General features: G+C 31.6%; 2 protein-coding genes across 3 annotated transcripts; one reads left to right on the top strand and one right to left on the bottom strand.

The window, feature by feature from the left end:
* Window positions 1-40: 40 nt before the first annotated feature.
* LOC131846062 (methionine aminopeptidase 1D, mitochondrial) lies at window positions 41-9,347 on the top strand. Of its 2 annotated transcripts, none has more exons than XM_059195283.1 (7): window positions 41-121; window positions 6,002-6,193; window positions 7,018-7,231; window positions 7,630-7,821; window positions 8,042-8,149; window positions 8,384-8,537; window positions 8,878-9,347. In XM_059195283.1, exons 2-7 carry the CDS (start codon window positions 6,183-6,185, stop codon window positions 9,063-9,065), a joined length of 867 nt encoding a protein of 288 aa, XP_059051266.1. In that variant the 5' UTR covers window positions 41-121; window positions 6,002-6,182; the 3' UTR covers window positions 9,066-9,347. The 2 variants fall into 2 exon arrangements, with proteins under 2 accessions (XP_059051266.1, XP_059051265.1); XM_059195282.1 differs by having other exon boundaries at window positions 42-121; window positions 6,002-6,300.
* Window positions 9,348-11,504: 2,157 nt separating this feature from the next.
* On the bottom strand, window positions 11,505-13,319 carry LOC131846060 (protein N-terminal glutamine amidohydrolase). The gene is made up of 5 exons (XM_059195280.1): window positions 13,177-13,319; window positions 12,930-13,083; window positions 12,579-12,727; window positions 12,167-12,291; window positions 11,505-11,820 (listed from the first exon to the last, which is right to left on the bottom strand). The coding sequence occupies exons 1-5, from the start codon at window positions 13,290-13,292 to the stop codon at window positions 11,711-11,713; spliced, it is 654 nt and encodes a 217-aa protein (XP_059051263.1). The 5' UTR covers window positions 13,293-13,319; the 3' UTR covers window positions 11,505-11,710.
* Window positions 13,320-23,260: the final 9,941 nt, after the last annotated feature.

The following is a 23,260-nucleotide window of genomic DNA, read 5'->3' as shown; positions in this document are numbered from 1 at the left end:
CAGAAAGCAAGCAATAAAATAAATTTCTAATGTATACTATTTTAACAGTTTCGGCCTGCTGCTTGTTTTCTTCGGTTACAATATGACATGGTGCAATTTTCTCGAGTTTTGTCAAATTTGGGTCAGTCAAACAAAACTATTCAAATTGATATCTCAGATTTCTCACACCATCTGTCAAATTTGAAAGATACCAATTGCTATCAATCAATGTTAAAATTTTTGTCTTTATTAATGTTTTTAGGAAAAAAAGGCGGGAAACATAGAATTTGGTGGTCGTGTTTTTTTGATAAGATTTAAATAAAAATTTAATAGTGATCAGTTAAGTTAGATATTGTAGATATTTTCACTCTTATATATATATTTTATTTGTTTATTAGTGTAATTATAGTAGCTGTAACATAGGTAAGTCATAATTATTTAATTTATATATGGACCCTCCTGAGGATCCTGGGGGCACAGGCCCTCAGGTGGGCCTCCACGTAACTATTAGCAATAATGAAAATGATTCCATGGATACTGATTGCTCTTTTACCCTAGTGGAGAATTTGAAAGTTAAACGAAAACGTATATCTGCTACTCATGTGTGTAAACACTGTAACAAAAAGCGAAGAAGAAATCGCGGTTCTAAAGGAAACTCTAAAAATCAAGAGAACACTTGTCAATGCGCTGTTGTAAATGAAGGTGATCAACCTTCTTCTAATACATGTACAAATATAGAGGATAATGAGAATAAGGTCGAGCAACCTCCTGTGACATGTGCAAATAATGAGGATAAAATGGATAATGCTGGTTCAAGTCAGTTACGACCATCAGTAGCTAGGCTTTATTATCAATCAGGTGATGCGGCACCTTATGTAGTCCATATCCAAAAGGAGCAGTCTTCGCCGGATGACAGAATTACTGTACACCCAATTGCCTTTGGTCGCCTCTTAAAAAATTGTGCTTATAAAAATGTTATTAATGGTAGTTTGAAAAAAATTGGTAGGAATAGATTAGCTTTGTCATTCTCTAATTTTATTGATGCCAATTCCTTCATTGACTGTGACCGTTTAAAACAACAGAACTATAAAGCATTTGTCCCCTCTTTTAATCTTACTAGAATAGGAATTATTAAGGGTGTTCCCTCAAACTGGTCCCCTGAAGAGGTAATAAGTAACATTTCTGTCCCACTTGGCTGTGGAGAAATACTTAAAGTTAGAAGGATTAGACGTAAGAATATTATTAATGGTGAATCCATATTTGTTGACACAGAAACTGTTATTATAACTTTTGATGGTCAAATACTTCCTAAACGTGTATTTATGTGTTACAACTCATTACCTGTAGATATTTACATATACCCAACAATACAATGTTATAACTGTTGTCGATATGGTCATGTTAAGGATCAATGCCGTTCTACACCACGGTGCTATAAATGTAGTAAAGGACATTCAGGTGAAAACTGTACGCAGCAAGAAGACTTCTGCTGCTGTCTATGTCTTGGTGATCATCAAGCTAACAGTAAAAACTGCCCGGAACTATGGAGACAAAAAGCAATAAAAGAAACTATGGCTAAAAGCTGTATATCTTATGCAGAAGCCAGCAAATTGCATGGTCCTGTAACAAAATCATATGCTGACACAGTTAAAACTAATTCTTCTATCATAACTGCGGAACATTTAAATAATACTAAACCCCAAAATACTCTATCTTCTAATATAATCAATAGATCATATAAAAAAACCATTGTACAAAAACCCCGTCAATCTCCAAAATTATCACATGGTTATGATGTAAACATGCATAAGCAATTAATAAAAGATTATAATCCTCCTACTCCTGCAGATGGCTGTGGTTATAAATCTGTAGCTGATCAGAATTTACCAAATCAATTTACAGAATTAATTATGGCTTTAATTAAATTGCTGACTGAGTCTAATTCTATTGTACCGTCCAACGCTGCTTCTCTATTTAGTGCTCTTCTTCAAATCTTCAACAACAATGGCTCCATTGGCCAAAGTTCTCCAGTGGAACTGTCGTAGTATTATTAATAAAAAAAGTGAATTATTTCATATTTTAAATAAAAATAAACCTTTTATTTCTGCCCTTCAGGAGACATGGCTGAAACCCATATCTACTTTTAAGATACCGGGTTATGCTTGTCTCAGAGAAGATAGGACAGATGGGTATGGTGGTGTCGCTATACTCGTCCGACATTTAGTTCCTTATTCACATATACCTATTGATCATAGCAGTAATTTTTCCATATTAGCTGTCCAAGTTAACAACATTTGTTATGTATCTTTATATATACCTCATCCATCAACTTCTATTTTTAATGAACTTAATAATATTCTTTCTGCCCTTCCCAAACCTTTATTAATACTAGGAGATTTAAATTCACAACATCAGTCTTGGGGTAGTACAACAAACAATTCATATGGCCACCAAGTTTTAGAAATATTAGATACCCTTAACCTGTGTGTATTAAATACTGGCCAACCTACACGTCGTACTCCACCTAATGAAGGAAATAGTGTTCCTGATCTTTCCATCTGTTCACCTACTCTTGCAACATCCCTTACTTGGTGCCCCTTGTCACTGTCATTTGGAAGTGATCATTTCCCTCTTATTATTTCTTTTCCTTTTATTGATAAACCACTACCAAAATATGAACCAAGGATGAAATATAAGCTAAATAATGCTGATTGGGATACTTTCAATAACGTCATTGCATCTAAAATCTCATCACTGCCTATTATTACTCAAGGCACTGAAACCATTTGCTCTAATGCATTCACTGAAGTATTAATACAGGCTGCTAATGAAGTTTTTCCTAAAAAATCTTCTTCTAAGAATACAATACCTTCACCACCATGGTGGGACAGTGAATGTACTGAAGCTATTAGGAAAAGAAAAAATGCTGAAAAACAATACAATTTACACTCTACATTGGAAAACTTTGATATCTTCTGTAATATATCCAGAACTACCCGTAAATTGTTAAGAGATAAGAAATTAACAGGTTGGAAGAAATTCTGTTCATCTATTTCTCCCAATGTGAATGCATCTATAGTCTGGAATAATATAAGAAGATTTAGAAGTGCATTCCACGATTCTAAATCAAATGTACTTCCTCCTCATATGGTTGAATGTTTCCTAGACAAGTTAGCCCCTCCCTCAGTTCCTGAAAAAGTTTTGTTGGATAAAGTTGTAATTACCTCTGATATAGATAATTTCTCTAAATTAAATGCTCCATTTTTGTTACCAGAGCTTAAGGGAGTACTTACAAAAGTTAAAGATTCTGCACCTGGAGAAGATGGAATACCATATTCTTTTTTTTCACACTTAGATAGTACATCTCTCTCCTATTTCTTAGATATCATTAACTCAATTATGATATCTGGTAATATTCCTGCTTTATGGAAGACTCAAAATATAATCCCCATTCTAAAACCTGACAAAACTCCATCTGACATTGCTTCCTACCGTCCTTTAGCGCTATCTTCAGTTCTGCTTAAACTGTCAGAACATCTGATCAAAAACCGTCTGGAATGGTATATTGAAAGTAACCACTATTTATCAGATAGTCAATATGGCTTTAGAAGAGGGAAATGTACTCTTGATAGTTTAAGTTTGTTTATAACGGATATTCGTTTAGCCTTTTCCAGAAATGACTCTGTACTTGCAACCTTTTTAGACATAGAATCTGCTTATGATAATGTTTCTTTGCCAATACTTAAGCAGAAACTTGATATATTACATATTCCAGTTAGACTGTCAACTTTTATAATTAATATTCTTACTGAAAGAACTATTCTTATAAATTCTGATGACACTGGAATCTCATCTAGAGTAGTATGGAAAGGACTCCCACAAGGTTCAGTTCTTAGCCCCTTATTATACAACCTATACACTTATGATTTAGAAAAGGCTGTGTTAAGTAATATGAATAATAATGTTTTTATTTTACAATATGCAGACGATCTGCTTTTTTATGCCATAGACAAATCTGTTCAAAAATGCTGTTTGAATTTGACATCTGCATTAAAATATCTAAAGCTTTGGTTTGATCAGAATGCATTGCAGTTGTCACTTAACAAAAGCAATGCAGTTTTGTTCTCCAGAATGCGTATGCCTCCTCCTATTTCTATATATTATAATAATTGTCTTTTACCTGTAAAAAGTCAAAGCAAATTTTTAGGAGTAATACTAGATTCAAAACTAAGTGGACTTCCCCATTGCGAATACATTACTTTAAGATGTGAACGATTATTAAATATTCTTCGATGTTTGTCTGGAACTTGGTGGGGCGCTCATCCGTGTTCACTCAAACTGTTATATAACGCCATTATTAGAAGTATATTGGATTACGGCACATTTCTACTAGAGCCGGGTAGCTCAGCTGGTCTTAAAAAACTGGATGGCATACAATCAAAGGCTTTACGAATTGTAACTAGGGCTATGCGATCAAGCCCTATAAATGCATTGCAAGTGGAATGCTCAGATCCGCCATTGTATTTAAGACGTCAATATCTTTCTGATAAATTTTTATTTCGCAGTGCACAATGTACTACTCATCCCCTATTTAGTAAATTAAAATTATTATCTAATTATATTAATAATTCTGAATACTGGCGCCATAAATCTATTCCTTGTATTATAAAGAGATTCCAGAAATTTTCATCTCTTACATCTCCTACTCATCGTTCACAATATTTTCCCATCTTCTGTACGAATTATGAATCATTAATTCTTGAACCAAGTATAATTTTTGACCTTAATATTCATAAAAATCACGACTCAAATATAGAATTTAACTCAACTGTAGACAAGAAATGGCGGAATTGGCACCGAATTTTTTGTGATGCATCTAAACATCATCCAACTGGATGTGTTGGGATCGGAGTTTACCATTCAAAATATAAAATAGTCCAAAAAATAAAACTTCCTCCAGAAACATCTGTATTTACTGGTGAATGTTTTGGTATTTACAAAGCTCTCGAATATATATTAATTACGAAACTTCAGCAAACAATAGTGTGTACTGATTCCAGAAGTGCACTGTTAGCTCTTCAAAAATTTCCATTTAAATCAAATATTAATTATCCTATTATCATAGAAATCAGAAAATTGCTGCAGTTATGTAACTCGAGGGGGTTCTCTGTCTCGCTTACGTGGATTCCAGGACATACTGGCATACATGGGAATGAGATAGCAGATCGCTTAGCGAACGAGGCAATTGGATGCGGTGATATTGTTCCATATAAAAATTATTGTCATGATCTGGCTGCTCTCCCAGGATTATATCTACATAATGCTTGGAGTGAATTTTGGCCTAATAGCTGCCAGAATAAGGCACGACATTATTTTAATATTCAACCAACTATTCAGTTTAAACCTTGGTTCTTCAAAATTAATTTGAACAAAAGCGAGACTACGTCAATAATTAGAATGAGATTGGGGCATGTATGCTCTCCTGCACATCTAGCTAAGCTAAAAATTGTAGATAATGATATATGTAGCTGTGGTACAGAAGTGGGTGACTTGAACCATATCATTTTCAGTTGTCCTCTGTATGATCATTCCTACCTTTTTAATGATCTCCTATCTCACCGAATTCCTTTACCTACATCAATTCCAATTTTACTATATCTTAATGATATTGATGTGTATAAAAGTATTTCGATTTTTCTAAGTAGTAATAATATAAAATTGTAAATATAAAACTGACTGCCTCTATATAAATATATCATATGTAAATAGTTGTCTGTTAATATATTAAGGTCTTATATAAGTATAATGACATATGTATATAATTAATATGTATAGTGTAGTACCTTAGTCTAATCCTTATAATTAATCTTATTGTCAACTTACCTGATCCTTTAAACCTATCGTCCAAAATTTCCTTTACCTGAACTACTGTTTCCCAAATTTTGTATATTGGCAAATGCACAGACGTGCCAAGCCATAAAGAAGAAAAAAAAAAAAAAAAAAAAAAAAAAAATGTTTTTAGATGTCTACATATATCTAGTTACCAAAGAATATACTACTCAAGATTTAAATATTGATTTAAAAGCTAAATAGTATTATTTTTAAGCAATAATAATTTATTAAATAGAACAGCTCGAAGTCCCTACTCCCAATTATTGAAAATCTGAATATCTTCCACTTCAATATAGTTAACATGGAAAAAAATGAATCAAAGGTTATTTTGTAACTATATTTATAAATTCGTTAATTTTAATAATAATAAAATATGGAATTATCAACTAAAGTATTTGGACGTCTAGGACGATTTTGGAGGTCTAATAAGTAAGTCATTGTTCATTGATTTAAATCTGTTTATAATTTCCTCAATTAAGTATTGAAATTACAGTAATATATGCTCTATGTTAACTATTTTGGTTATTTTTTGTTTACCTCATCGTACAATGAATTTGATTCCTATAATAATTTTGTTTGGATACAACCTGGGCAATAATTAAGTAGTTTTTAATTGAACTGTTATATAACTAACTCCTAAACAATAATTTGTGTTTATTAAATTTACAAAACATCCATCATGAATATTATAGAAAAACGAATTTCATTAGAGTTATCATAATATTTTTATATTTAAAAAAAATTATGACTGAAATTTCATTCAATACGGGAAGTATTGAATGAAATTTCAGTCATAATTTTTTCACTTAATATTAGTATTATAGGAGAATTATGTATGTAAATATATGATAAAATTGATTAACTTAAATATCTCAATAGTTAATTTTAAACTTTCGTGTTTAATATACATTATTTAAATTATTAACCGGGTCTTAACACGAATAATTTTATGGCAAATAAAGGTATTTACCTCTCTCGACGTTTCGACTAGGTTGCACTAGCCGTGGTCACGAGCTGACTGGTAAATACCTTTATTTGCCATAAAATTATTCGTGTTAAGACCCGGTTAATAATTTAAATAATGTTAAATATCTCACTCATCATTCATTACTTACAACTAGTAAATTTAAATGTCGCACATTTCAGATTACAATTTGGGGTATATAATAAAGTAGCACCGGCAGAGACCACACCTTCTAGAATTGTGCCAGATCATATTGTTAGACCCCATTATGTCACAGGACAAACACTCACAATACCTCATAAACCAGAAATTAAAGATATTAATCAAATAATGGGAATGAGACAAAGCTGCAATTTGGCATCTAGTATTTTGACTAAAGTGGAACAGTTTATTCAGGTAAAACTTTCATGAAATTAATTTGGTTATATAACAACTAGCTATGCAAAAAACTTTGGAAAACTTTGTTTTGCCCTATAAATTATTGCTGGAATAGGGCCACTGTTATTCCTCTTAAGGATATAAAAATTTACCTATAACCTTATTCTCAGCCCTATCAAATATACACCAAAATTTCTTATAGTCAGTTAAGCTGATTAAAAGCCAATTTGGAGAAGTTAGCTAATAAAACCTGTTTTATGAGTTTTTATATATCAGATATAATAATGTTTTCTGAATTAAATATTTAAATAAATTATTAAGACAAAATATCAATTTTACCAACATCACTAAATGTAAAGAATATACTTAATATATGTTATTAAAATGTACATAATTTTAATATATACTTTCAAAAGCCAGGTGTAACAACAGATGAAATAGACAATGTGGTTCACAATTTATGTATTGAGGCAGGCGCATATCCATCACCACTACATTATCATGGGTTTCCAAAGAGTGTGTGTACATCTGTAAACAATGTTGCTGTCCATGGTATACCTGACCTGAGGGAATTGCTAGATGGTGATATAATTAATGTTGATATAACTGTAAGTTCCATATTTCTTTTTATAACTATTCATATTTCCTGTTTGTTCATATATTATATATTAAATATATATATCAGCTTGGCTTTGAAAAATCTATATAAAATTTCTATTGAAATCTGTTTCAGCATGATTACTAAGTAATACACAACATTTTCATAATGATTATAGTAGTAGGAAATCAATATTCGTCAATTTATATATGCTGTATATTATTTTTCAGGTGTTTTATAAAAATTACCATGGAGATTGTTCAAAAACATTTTGTGTTGGAAATGTGGATGATCCTGGCAAGCAGCTTATAGCTGTTACAGAGGAATGTCTTGAAATTGTAAGTTGTTTTGTAGTAGTATAAAATTATGTTTATAAGTACCTATTGTTGTTTTTTGTTTTTATTTAGTAGTCCTAAAATATAGAAAAAGTATTACATATTTATATTTCTATTAGTATTTTAACTAAAACGTTATTCATACAATGTCAATTATAAATGATGAGGAAATGGGAGAGTTCTAATTTTGTACATTATTGTATTAATATATTGTGTGTCTATTATTGTATTGTACAGGCTATAAAATCATGTGGCCCTAATGTACCATTTACTGAAATTGGAGCAAGTATATGTCAGCATGCTAAGAAAAGTGGTTTTACAGTACTGCCAGCATTTTTAGGTCATGGCATTGGGCAGTACTTTCATGGGCCACCTGATATCTACCATTCAGGTAAATAATCAACAAATTTGCACATAATATAAATCATAGTTTTAAGAGAAATATCATTTAGGATTCTGTTGAGCATGAGGAACAAATTGTATCTGTGATATTATTAAAATATATTGAGTGTCAATAGCAAAAATAAATTTGTAATTTCAATCATATTCACAATTGTAATAGGAATATTTTGTACATACTCGTATTATACAATCTCTTCTCCAATTTTACTTTTATTAATGCCGTTTTAATCTAATTTAATGTGTCCAATAATATAATAGAAAGTTATTTGAAGTACAAATTCTTAAATTAAAATGCTTCAATAGTTAATATTAAACTGTACTATTTACAGAGAATGATTACCCCGGAGTGATGAAACCTGGAATGACTTTTACAATTGAGCCTGTTCTCTCACATGGTAAAGAATATACAATAATCCTTGAAGATGGATGGACTGTTATTACGGAGGATGGGTCTAGAGCCGCTCAAATTGAACATACTATTCTAATAACAGAAAATGGCGCAGAAGTTCTTACATAATTTATAAATGTCTTATCAATATTTAAATTTAAAATGAAAATTGGTACTACTTGATATACTGTGCGCTCCTACTCCATACGATGTAACATGGCGTGAGTGTTATTTATGAAAATTATTTCATTCAGTTTATTTTCTAATTGACATATATTTTATTATTTATAACCTGAACTACAAGAAACTAGGTAGGGTGAAACATTGTTGTTTTCAAGTTTTATTATTTTTTCTTAATGATTGCATTGTAAATTATATATATGTAAGAGAAGAATAAAACGACTAAAGTAGCGTGTGGTGTTTTATTTTTAGCTTGTTAAATAAAAATTGTATATGGGTACATTGAAAGCACAAGCACGATTATTTATGTCATTCTGTTGTCAACCAACAGACGGTATTTTAAAGGCGTAGAAGGCAGGTATTGATAAAACTGTAAAACATTAGTTTGACAAAGGATAAAGGCGTAACCAATGGGACGTCGAAACACCCCCCGGGTAATACGGTACACTCCACACTGGGTTCCACCACATCGATTCACAATTTTTGGTCCCATTAAGTATCCAGCTACGCCTCGATAAGTGCTAATAAGTGATGACTTAGATTTCAAGAAGTAGAATTAATGACTAGATTATATCATATAATATAGAATAAATATTTTCTAGCATTTAGCGACAAAGAATTCGGGCCACAAAAGCAATACGGAGTACAGAATATATAAAATAACGGATTAATGCTGAAGCTCTCATTCTTTAAAACTGTAATTTAAATTTTGATCTAATGGGAAAATCATTAATGTAAGGACTGTTATGAACCAATTTTATCTTAGATATCTATTATTAAATAAAACGTACAATAATAAAAAAAAATATAGACACTAAAACTCATGTTAAGTATTAGTGTCTACATTTTTTTTATAATAAAAATGTCCGGATATAGGAACAAACAACAAAATCGAATAGGTCAAACAGGGTGCTTAACATATACTAGGTGTATAAATACATTTCTTTGTGTAACAGAATACACGCTAAAATTACAAATTACAGTTTTACAGAGAGACAATACAGAATTGACACTAATAAGTAGATATTGAAGGTAAAATTCTATATGACTAGATTTATATATCCAAAAAGCAAAATATGTGTAGTATAATAGAATTGAATAGTTGTGCTGTTTAATGTTACATTATATCTTATTATTATGTATCATTTAAGCCAATAAAGACAGGGTAAAACTTTTACTTAATTAGGTATTACAAAATATTAATGAACAAATTAAATATATTCCTATGATAACAAGATAAATGTTTATCTTATATTCAGTAACTAAGCATTTGAAATATTTAGGATTGTACGTAAATAGAATAACATCTTTTAAAGCAGCATTTATTCCAATTGTTTTATCCAATACTATAACATTGGCATTACCCTTTAAGTAAACATTTTATGTCTGATCTACAAATTCCAAAGCCAAAAATCATGGTTGTTCACATGAATGGACGAAATCTTAATACTTCCGTTTTAATTCACAGGGTTTGTGAAATATACAATTATACATGTAAACAAATTACGGTTATAATATTCTTACAAATAGGTAAGTATGCTAGTATAAACTCTTAATGGTATATCATAAGCAAAGACATGCTTATATTTATAATATTGAGACATTTGTATACTTACTAAGGGTGCTAGGGAAGGTTAAAAAGAGTGTATAAAAGTTGATACAAAATTATTAAATAGATTTAACAACATACAAAAGCTACTTGCGACAATATATACTACAATAATGTTACTTAAACAGTAATTTATCACTCAAGATAACATACAATTTGTAAATAAGACCTACCTCAGTCAAAATGAACGAATATATCACTTACAATAAAATATACTCTTTCCCAACAAATAGAAACTTATTTAGAACATTCAAAAACACACAATTTTTATATAAAATTGAAATATTTAAGCACTAGCCTCTCAATTAGAATACTTATATCTATAATTTAACTATCTAAATATCAGCATTAGCTAACTTTGAAGGAATAGAAGTATTTATAATAGTATTATTAAAAGTATTAAATTTTCAAAATTATACAGAAGTTGATTTATGAGCCTTTCCATGTAGGTTTTGAACAATATTTTGTTTACATATTTAGCTAATTATCATTTATTACTTTCATAGAAATTTCAAACAATCTGAACCTACATAGAAATGAATTCAATATTTGGTGAAAGACATTTTTTGTGCTAAATAATTATCATTCATAATGTGTGAAGTGTATATATATTACTCACTGTGCCCTCATAACAATAGAAGAATTAATGAATTAAGAATTTCCGAGTTGAATAAACTTAAATCCTTAGTTATCATATTATGTAATATAATAACATTGGTGCAAATAAACTAAATATCTTTTAATGAGATTTGAATAAATTGTTGTCTAATGAAAGTAATAGAAAAACTTGTCAGTTGTACGGGAAAATAAATGTTTATGTCTAAAAATTATAAAACACCAATTATGTAAAATAATTAACAAAACAACACAAAATAACTACATAACAAAGATTATTATAACATAATCAACTAAAGTCATAAACCATTAAGGATCATGAAACAAAATTTAAAATAACATTTCACTATCTAAGGAATTGTATTTTATACTACTTATTTATCTTGTAGAATCTCTGGACAAAATCTGTCAGATTATGCACCTGCCCTGGACCCACTGAGAAGTCCATATTTATGTATTCATCTAAATTGTGAGTTGAACCTGTAAAGATGTAATTTATTCAGTTAATGCATTTGTATGTTTATTTTCAATTTGTATATTGAAATATATCAATTATTGTACACTATAATTGTACAGGTTAAACATATAAACATAGAAAATTAGATAAATTAAATATAAGTAATGAAGTTCATATTGAGTATCAAGATTGAAGTGCATCAGGACATTTTTTTGATAGATGAGTCTAAAATAGCAGCACTTGAATCTGCACAAATGTATATGATAGGCAATAAGCAATTGATTTGCCAAATATGAACTTTTGTATATGTAAGTTCTTACATAAAATAAGAAAAGGTTTCATAATTCTCTTGGAGATATGGATACATACTTATGGTATATATGGCGGGGTAAGAAGGTGGTGGTTTGATCCATGAGCCATCAGGCCTTTTCATGTGACGACGATCTGAGGCAAAATTTTGTAAAAACTGCTTAGCAGGCACTACACGAAAGAATCTGTAATGAAAATATTGTTTTTTTTGTACTGCATCTAAACTAATGATCCAATTGTTAAAATATATACTTATATTTGTAAGTTTTTACTACTAAATTGCTGAACAAATTTTTATGATATTCTTATACAAAAATACATAGGTATTGATAACTCATTAATTTCCAATTGCATGTATTCACAGATAGTAGCTTCCTAATGATTTTATTTTAGGTTTTCTTACTTATATAGATGTAATGTTATTGACATAGGACATTATAATTATTGAATAAGCATAACTGGCCTTAAGTACCTGTGAAAATCAGATTTTAAAACTTGGTCTGTTCGAAAAGTCTCTGTAACATATTTATGGAAAAATGTAGGAAAAGGCAACTCTGAGTCCAAATCGTAGACAAGGCAGGTCTTGGAGTCCCAGGAGTACATAAATATCACATGATAGTCCTAGAACAAGGAAAAGTAGAATTAACAACAGAAACAGACAAATTATTTTATTCAAATAAACTTCAATTTAAGCACTTTTGAATAGTTATGTATATTTTTATTTCATCACTTATTCGGAAAGCAGGCATTAACAAATAATGAGGAAGAAACAACAAAAACAAATAAGGAAATAGCATGATATATATATAGTTTAGGTACACACCCATATGACGAGACGGTCATCCTCACGCCCAGCTCTTTGTTTCCAAAGTGGTACAGTACGATGTGGGTTCGAAATAAAAACAATAAAACATCTGTCCATTTCCTCTGGAACTCTTAATGCCGCATCTTGGCACAGTTTCCACACGTTTTCTTCACTGTAATATGAAACAAACACAACAAAGCAGTAATAAATAGAAACATAAATATTTGTTTAGATCACCGGAAAATTGTAAAAAAATAATACTTGCCAGTAACATGACACATGTGAACAATCTTCTCTCTTTGGAAACAACGGTCTAGGTGATCTTTCTGTCTTTTTATTATTTTCATTGTTAGCCATATGAAGCTGTGTATTGACCGCCATGATGACAGTTAGTTTTTTTTTCTTTTCAACTCCTCTTACCCCTAAACCAGAAAGCACGCTTCTATAGAGGAGCGTGCTCTCTGGTTTAGGGGAGTATTTAATTATCAAATATGAAAACTATGTATGATCTTTCTCGATATCTTGTATAGCTTCGGAATTGTAGTTAGAAAAATCAATTATATTTTATGACATAAAAATGTAACAGAAATATGAATCTGTGCTTACATCTTCTATACATATAAATAAAATTGTAGCGTCTGTTTGTAATATTGAAATAACCGGTTTTGCTACATGCATAGGAATATATGTACGGTACATATACCAAAATAACATTTTTTATAAATTTAGTCTGTCTGTCTGTTTGTTCCAGCTAATCTCTGAAATGGCTGGACCGATTTTGATGGGACTTTTTTTAGCAGGTAGCTGATATAATAAGGAGTAACTTAGGCTACCTTTACTTTAGAAAAATAAAAGTAAATTCCACACGGACGAAGTCGCGAGCACAGCTAGTTTGTAATATTTCTGTCAACACTTGTCACACACCTTGTAACGCACAATCATTTATAACATATTTATCTTACTGTTGAAGTTATTAAACTATACGTGTGTCACCACTTTTAGTAAGAGTATTTATTTGTTTTCTAAGTTGTATTTCAAATATATTAAATAAATATTAGTATATACTTAGGGCATTATGATTTATATTGAATGCTTGAAAAAATCATTCATGCATTTCACATAATGTAATTTAGGGACCACGCTCACACGTCGATATTCAGTATAAATAATAAGTAATAAAACTAAAAATACTACAAAATTTTCAAGGAATTAATATAGGAAATTGGTAGTAGCACTCACCAGTATTAAGCAACGCCGGGATCAGGATCAGTGTTAAGGAAAACCAGGACTAGGATTTTGGATACCTACACTAGTTAATATTAGTCAGTTAGCAAGTTCAGTCAATGTTCATAGTATATAAGACAAAAGGGTAATCTGTCATAAAAAAATATTATTTTCTTTTATTATTTTTACATTGACAAGCTCTGCTAGAATGCATATCGCCTGCCATTGAACCAAGGAGGTTCTTAACATCTTCTCTCGATGTGTAATCCTAGCAGCTTACTAATCTTCTCTAACCTTGGCTTTGGTAAAGCTTTAGTAAAAATATCCGCAAGCTGCCACTCACTGCTAATTTTCTGAACCATGAGATCACCTTTTGTCACAAGTTCTCGAACAAAGAAGTGCCTGATGAGAATATGTTTTGTTCTCTTGTGAAACTCAGGATTTTCCGCTAGTCTCACCGCGGCTTCATTGTCCACTTGTAATACAGGAGGATACTGTATTTCAGTAAGTTCGCTTAGTATCCTAGTTAGCCAAATGCATTCTCGAGCTGCTTCACTGGCCGCAACTATTTCTGCTTCAGTGGTTGAAATTGCAACACTTGCTTGTTTTTGACTCATCCAAGATACAGCACCACCAGCAAACATGCACAGTACTCCAGAAGTTGATCTTCCAGTACCAACGTCTCCTCCATGGTCAGCATCACTATAACACTCTATGATGCCCTTTTTATAGTCCTTTTGATACAAAATACCCATATCTTGCGTATGTTGTAGATAACGCAGAATCCGTTTCAGCTTTACACAATCGTCTTCAGTTGGATTTTCCAAATTTCTTGAGACGACACTAACAGCAAATGCAATGTCAGGTCTCGTTCCAACCATGAGATATGCTAAGGCTCCAACAATATGTCTATAGTTCAACAACATATTACTCATGTCGACCTTATCCCGGTTTTGAGACATGTCTCTAACAATTGGTGTATGCACCGGTCTGCAGCTGTCCATCCCAAACCGTCGAAGAACTTTGTTCACATAACACTTCTGATGAATTTTTATGCCGTCTTCTCTGGTTATTATCTCTATACCGAGAAAGTAGGATACAGACTTCGGTGTGATTTTAAATTTTCCCATTAAATCTTTTAGGAAACTTTCGATCAGTTTCTGATTAGACGCAGCTACCAAACCATCATCCACATAAAGAGCCACAATGAGCTTCTCGCTAGACTCCTTTCTTGTGAAAAGGCATGGATCAGCATCAGATACTTTCAAACCGATTTCCTTGAAAAAATCTAATATACGCTTGTTCCAGCACCGAGGTGCCTGCTTCAAACCGTAAAGACTTTTCTTCAGTAAACAAACTTTACCAGAGTTATCTTCATAACCTTCCGGCTGTCGCATGTAGATTTCTTCATCTAGATCGCCATACAGAAAAGCAGTAGATACATCAAATTGCGCCATATGCATCTGTTCATTAGCGGCAACAGCTAATACACTTCTAATGGTCGCCATTCTTGCTACAGGACTGAATGTTTGATAATAGTCCACGCCTTTCTTCTGACTATATCCCTTAATAACAAGCCTAGCCTTGTATTTGTCGACATTCCCGTCAGCATTTAATTTGACCTTGAAAACCCACTTGCAGGGTATGACTTTCCGACCTTTCGGGAGATCTACCAACACCCAAGTTTTATTTTCCTTCAGAGAATTAATTTCCTTATCCATTGCCATTCTCCAAAGTTTACTTTCAGCACTTCTCACAGCTTCCTTGTAGCTATTAGGTTCCAGTTGATTACCAGTGCTCTCTCCATTTATATTATATAGAATAAAATCATTGAATTTCTGTGGTAGACGAAGCGATGACCTATCTCTAAGAATACGACTACTTTCCTCTATAATCTCATGTTCATCCATAGTTTCGTGAAGCTCGGCTTCGTCATTTCCTTCTAATACCCCCCACATTCAATATTTTGTTCTAGCGTATTACTTCTTGCATCATTAAATATATCTTCATTAATAACAGAAGTGTCTTCTCTATCAATAAACTCATCATTGTTTACAAGACCGTCAACTTCATCATTATATATATTCTGAGCATCAGAAGATTCTACATGAGGTAATTTTTCATCATTCCTCTGTTGAGTTATCTTTTGTAATGCCAAAGGTTGCAACTCAATTACATTGCTAGGAAATTCTGCTTGCATGGGTTCAGACACCTTCAGTGATTCACCTCTAAGCAGAGACATATCATCAAATGTCACATCTCTTGACCTTACTAAACCAGTAGAACCATTCCAGAGACGATATCCATCATCATTATCATATCCTATTAAAATACATTTCATAGCTTTCTTATGTAATTTTTTCCGAGTCTGTTTAGGTACGTGAGCATAACATGATGACCCAATGATCCTCATGTGTTTAATCCTTGGCTTTATACCAGTCCAAAGTTCTGAGGGTGACTTGTGTTCCACTGACGTTGGCCCTGTCCTGTTTCAAATATATACAGCAGTATTCACCAATTCAGCCCACAAAGTTTCAGGTAACCTTTCATGTGCATGCATCATAGCTCTAGCACATTCCACGATCGTTCTGTTATCTCTTTCGCTATTTCCGTTTTGTTCCGGTGTATACGGCATCGTCAGTCTTTGCTTTATTCCATTTTCCACCAATATTTTCCGTACTTGTGCATTGTCGAATTCACCACCATTGTCACTCAATAGTTCCTTAACAACATGACCAGCTACTTTAGCTTCAACTAGAAACTGTTTCAATTTCTCGTGTACTTCCGACTTATTCCGAAGAAAATACACAAAACGATGACGTGTATATTCGTCTTTGAAAAGTACAAAATATCGTAATTTGGAATAACTAGATGGAAAGGGCCCACAAACATCCGAATGTATGCGTTCTCCAGGTTTCGTAGCTTTATCTCGTACACCAAACTTTTGTCTGTGAGATTTTCCAAAGATACAACCTTCGCATAATTCTTCACTATCTTTTGTTTTTATTCCCAACTCTCTATCTATCAGACTTCTTATATGTCTTTTATTTTGATGACCAAAACGTTCGTGATAAAGTTGCAATATATCAACTTTCTGTACCAAATTTACTAACATATTAATAGGCGGTACGACTCTACAATTCAGCTTGTATAATCCTCCATACCTCTCCCTATTTCCTGTCACAGTAATCATTCCTCCTATTTTCATAGTACAAGTAGTGACCCGTGATTCAAACACGCTACCTGGATTCCTATCTTGCGTCGATAATACAGAAAACAGATTTCTACTTATCTGAGGAACATACCAAACATCTCTCAAAGTCGATCTCACAGTATGTCCATTAACATCGGCCTCAATACAAACTGATCCTTTGCCTACTGCCTTGATCACATTTTTGTCCGCCGTAGTTACAGTGTGACCTTCACTGAAGTATTCGAAATCTTGAAAGATATCATTCCGCATTGTAATATGATTCGTAGCCCCATTATCTACATTCCAATGGTCACGATCTGCAATACTACTTTCAGCCGAATTCACAGTCAGTAACATCATGTTAATTCCCTTACTACTGCCATCTTTTCGAGAAACTACTTTCTTAGGACAGTCTTTCTTAAGGTGACCAACCTCTTTACAACCAAAGCATTTAAACTTTTTGCTACTGTCCTTGTTATTACTGCCTTTGTCTTCACACTTACTAGGTTTCTTCTTGACTCCTTTGACAGCAAAGGCCTCACAACTAGATTCACTCTCTACATTGTTACCGAGTGCCTTTTCATGCGCACACAGCTGACTTGTGATATTCTCTATATTCCTATCCTTCTTAGACATTAACAACCAACTTGACTTGAATGAAAAATATGTTTCAGGTAAAGTATCCAAGATTTTACAAATTAATAGAACTTCAGGTAAATCCTTACCTTCCTCTTCTTTCATTAATTCTTGCTTGAGTTTATACCACAGATTTTTCAACTTCGAGATATGTGAAGCCATGTCGTCAACAGGATTTTTCTTATATCTGAAAAATTCTAAACACAAATCATACAGGCGGTCCTCACATACACCTTCGTACAGGCGATGTAATTCATCCCATATTTCCTTTGCGGTCGTTAACCTTAGAATTTTATCCAGGATATTATCAGAGATATTATTAGTTATTACAAGTACAGCTATACTATCCAACTTAGTGTAGCTTCGTAAGTCCTCTTCGTACTTAGCCATAGCTGCTGAATCCCCAGCACTACTATCTGGCACTTCCGGTTTTTTAATTGATCCATTTATTACATCCGTTATACCGTATTCCCCTTAATAGTGCTGACATGCGATACTTCCAATGTATCCAATTTTCACCTTCTAATTTATTAATTTGAAATTTCGACAAATCCATTTTGAAGTTTGGTATTAGCCCATAACCTAATATAGGAAATTGGTAGTAGCACTCACCAGTATTAAGCAACGCCGGGATCAGGATCAGTGTTAAGGAAAACCAGGACTAGGATTTTGGATACCTACACTAGTTAATATTAGTCAGTTAGCAAGTTCAGTCAATGTTCATAGTATATAAGACAAAAGGGTAATCTGTCATAAAAAAATATTATTTTCTTTTATTATTTTTACATTGACAAGCTCTGCTAGAATGCATATCGCCTGCCATTGAACCAAGGAGGTTCTTAACAGGAATTAGTTTTACTTATTTTATTAGTTTCCATAGATTTTAATTAACAAAATCTCAATTTTACTGGTAACACTTTTTGTGTATGGGTTGGTAAGCGTTATTGCTGTCCGCCATGATTAATTTGGCATCGTTTTGTTTGTGGTTGTGACCAGCTGGCTGTGGCTTTATAATAAAAGCCATCTATTATCTTTTAGTTGTTTACAAGTTTCTTTAAGATTGGGAAAAAGGAGGGCGGTGCGTTGTCCTAGGTTTCGACCGGACTAGCGTATCGTCCGGACCTTTCGTAATATCATTATTGCGACGAATTCAGCTTTATTGGGTTTGACAAAATAGGCCACGATGACCCGTGAGTAATCTATCTTATTTGGTCATTCAGTACAAGAAAGAGGTATCTGAAAAAATACCCCTATTTAGAGTTACGCTGTGGAGTAAATTATCCATGCGTATGGCTTATAGAGATAGTAATATTAGTCTACTGAAATATCCAATACTTTGAACAACCTTAATTTAATTACGTTAAATTTTGTCACATTTTTGTACGCTTCTAGGTACGCTGTATACGTACCTATAAGTTTAGTAAATGATTAATACTTTATTATTAATTATCTTATTAACTTATAGGTGGAAATCAGAGAGATTTGGCTCGCGCCAAGAACCAAAAAAAACAACAAGAAATGCAGAAAAAAAAGAATGCCAGTGAAAAAACTGGTATGTCTCTGTCTGAAAGGAAACATAGGTAAAGTATCTTGGCAGAGGTTACTATAAGTAGTAATTTAGTTAGGGGTTTAGGCAAGTAATAAATTACCCGATTCACTGTTTCCACGGATAAAGGGGCTATATACAGTGATTTTATAACAGTAGAAAAGAAATATACTAAAGGTGTAATATACTGTGGTTGTAATTATATGAAGGTATTGTTTAATGTGGGTAGTTAGAATAGACTGCAAGTAAATTATAATATCACAATATTGCATTTGTAAATTTATTTGAACATTGTTTTTTGCCATGGTAATATTGAATGTAGTGTCACTGATTAATTATTGTTCTAGCTTTTAAAGATTGTTTAAAATGCATACTATCTGGATATAATATGGAACCAATATCATATAATGAGTAAACTAATGTTCATAACTTATGGACATAGGCCACAACACTATCTAATTTTTGATATACATATAGATTTTTAGTAAATATATACCAGTTCAAAATATGCATAGAACAATACAAAGTATATATCAATAGACATAAATATCATTACAAATGTTTGTATGGTGGCTGACACTGAGGATTACAAATTATTTTTTATTTGGCTAATATATTTGTTCTAGTCAACCTATATAATATATAAAAACAGAGATGTATAGAAAATGTCTCATTTTGATGTAGTTTCAACATAATGTGAAACCATGTCCAATTATAACTTAAATATTTAATATTCTAATACTCTGTTATAGGTAGCCACCTTCATTAAGTACATGCAAATAAGTATGTTTAATATTAACATCTTAATGTTTTAGGGATGCCGAATTAATGAGAGAAAAGCAACGAAAAAAAGAAGAGCAAGTAGCAAATAAAAAAGAACCTGTAAATTAATATTGCACATAGAATATTTAAGTGATCCATATTATTATGAACACTAAACATTTCAGGCGGTTTTGGAGAGAGCTGAAATTGTTAATGTGATACCTAAGCAATTTATTAATTTACATTTTATTAATTTTCAGTTTCATCTTAAAGCCTAATTTAATAAACTACCCATAACATAAGTTGTTGTTTTGTTGATTTTGTAATATATTAATTCATTTGGAGCATATTCTGATCTGGTACAGAGTAGCAGTGAAAAGTATTTTTTTATATTTTCAATTTCAACAATTTCACGACTGAATAGGTCTGTATGTACAACACATCTACTCAAGTTTTTATATAAGTAATAAAGAGTATATAATTATAAAATAAATATAGATTTTTATTTAAAAAATATAATTTGTCCAATTTAGGTATTTAGTTAATTTTGAGGTCTTACTAAATTTTTACCTTACCAGAACTTTGAGAGTTGTGTTCTGATGTTCTCAAATCTATTTATTTATATTAATATAGTTTGTTGTCAAATTTATTAGTTATAGTGTTATAGTTGATAAACAACTAACTAAACTATTAAATTTTAATAGATATCTTTTATATATTGATATTAAGTAGAACACTTACAATAACACAAATGGGTTAAATGCCAAAATGAAGCAAACCTTCAGGATTGGGGTGGAGGAAGGGATTGCCAGTAATGTTTGCTTGGTGCCAATATTAACAATTTAATGTTATGCAGTTCCCTGGAGAGCACTGTGGACACAATTAATCTCTGGTGATTCTGCGACGGTATCAAAGTGATCAGATTAAATTCTCCGTTGGCGCACCGACGGCATATACTCCTGGTGAAGGTGTGGTAACCATTCCAGTAAAATAAATCTCATTTGTACACAAGATTATGAAGGATGGCAGTCTTATCATTCAGTATAATCATTATTTCTAATATATAAAAAAACTAGCTGTACCTGCGACTTCGTCGGCGTAATAAATATCCATAGACTTATAATAACAGGTGTTTGTACACTCAGTAACACATCAATTTATATCATATCTATCATTGGCTGTAGAACAAAAAATATATTATATATTTTTGGTTCGTTGGTAGTAATTAGAGGAATATAAAAAATTGGAAAATCCAACTAAAAGAGCACAATGGACATTTTTAAAATCTTAATTATTCCCCAATCATTTCGTTCAGTGCATATACTGGTTTAATGCATATTCTATAAAATAACAATAGCTCAGAACAATTCACATAAATACATAGAAAACACCCATAACAATACAAACATTTATGACATATATACACGTTTGTATTTTGCAAGGAACCATACCCGGGACCATCAGAAGTATGGCGGTGTGCTAAGCCGTTAGACTACTGCCATCATTATATCACATAAATTGCGCATAAGCTGAGTAGCTGAACAAATTATAAACTTTCTGCAAATAACACCTTGATATGACGTTCTAGGGGCAATAAAAAGTAAAAATATAATATAAAGTAATTATAATTTCAATGAAACAAATATTGAATAATAAGAGGTAATGTTAACAAACAAAACTTAAGAGAAAAACAATTATCTATATCTTGAGAAAAATCAACGAGTATTATTATTAATTCTACAATTATTTTAAATCATATGTAATAAGTAGCTTAGCTAATTAGTATAAGGTAATCTAAGTAGGTAATAATAAAAAATATTAAGTACACTTGTCTATGTATTAGCTGGATATATATACCTATATGTATCTATATCAGGCTAAACAATGTATTTATTGGTATAGAACAACAATGTTACTTCATCGACAGCCTGGCAAATACTTAGCTATTCCAAGTTTTTATTACATGACAAGTCATAAGACATTGTTTATTTTTCTAAGCTCCACTTATTGTGGTAGCCTAACCTACATTTACATGGGACAATTTATTGTTAAAAACAGGTCCATTCTTACTATCTTTTGACTACCTCGGTAATCTAGCAATTTAGTACACCTCTTTACTTTCAATGGTCACGGGTTCGATTCCTCTCATACATACATGCATTAAAAACACTTATTAATGTAATTATATTAGTTATCTAGTACCCATAACACAAGCTCTGCTTGGTGGGACTAGATGGCGCTGTGTGAACTGCCTGAGAAAAAATAAAAGAAATAGTCAAAATCAATTCAGCAGCTATTTTTATTTGCAGAGATTGTGCTTGATATATTACACAATCATATTTCTACATTTACAATTTAATTAATTTGTGTCCTCAAATATAAAAATAATAAAAAAGAGAATTCAACTAAACTATAATTTAATAATGTCTAACAACTAGCATTGTGTTTTAAATTAGTCTACGCATTAGATCTATTAGAAAAGTAACAAAGACTTTAGATAAACCAGCAAGTGAATTATTCTCAGGATACTCATAGAGATACACTAACTACCATTGATAGCCAATACTACATTCAATACAATTTCTTCAAAATAAATGCTGGTTCATCCTGTCCTGCACTGGTGTTTTCGTATTTTATATTATTTATTATATATTATTATTTTCATTATTAGACTATAATTGAATTTTATACTTAATTCTATTATTATTATAAGACTAGTATGTTACAACAGAAGCTATTTCAAGATGGTAACAATTATAAATAGTGAACTTGTTAATATTTTTTTTTACCAAAAGGTAAAAGAAAGCTTAAAAAAGCTATTTTCAATAAGGGCCCTCTACTACAAAAAGAATGTATTTTTATTAACAAAAATGTAACTTTCAATTCTAATTTACTTAACTTTACTTGGAGGTAAAATGCAAAAGCTGTGTCTAGAGTGATCGCCACTAGTTGGTGCCTCAACCTCAAATATAAGTTACTACAAACTTA

This window comes from Achroia grisella, unplaced genomic scaffold (genome assembly GCF_030625045.1).
Source record: "Achroia grisella isolate CSIRO2021 unplaced genomic scaffold, CSIRO_AGI_Agris_v1 utg487, whole genome shotgun sequence".
NCBI lineage: Eukaryota > Metazoa > Arthropoda > Insecta > Lepidoptera > Pyralidae > Achroia > Achroia grisella.
The sequence above is the reverse complement of the archived record's forward strand: the minus strand, read 5'-3'. Positions and strand labels throughout refer to the sequence as shown.

Bases quoted from the DNA above. Each gene is read 5' to 3' on its own strand.
- LOC131846062 (XM_059195282.1), top strand. From the start codon at position 6,245: ATGGAATTATCAACTAAAGTATTTGGACGTCTAGGACGATTTTGGAGG. The intron at 7,822-8,041 runs GTAAGTTCCATA...ATTATTTTTCAG, and splicing joins TAATTAATGTTGATATAACT to GTGTTTTATAAAAATTACCA. The intron at 8,150-8,383 runs GTAAGTTGTTTT...TGTATTGTACAG, and splicing joins CAGAGGAATGTCTTGAAATT to GCTATAAAATCATGTGGCCC.
- LOC131846060 (XM_059195280.1), bottom strand. From the start codon at position 13,292: ATGGCGGTCAATACACAGCTTCATATGGCTAACAATGAAAATAATAAA. The intron at 12,292-12,578 runs GTACTTAAGGCC...TTTTCATTACAG, and splicing joins TTAAAATCTGATTTTCACAG to ATTCTTTCGTGTAGTGCCTG. The intron at 11,821-12,166 runs GTATGTATCCAT...ACATCTTTACAG, and splicing joins CCCCGCCATATATACCATAA to GTTCAACTCACAATTTAGAT.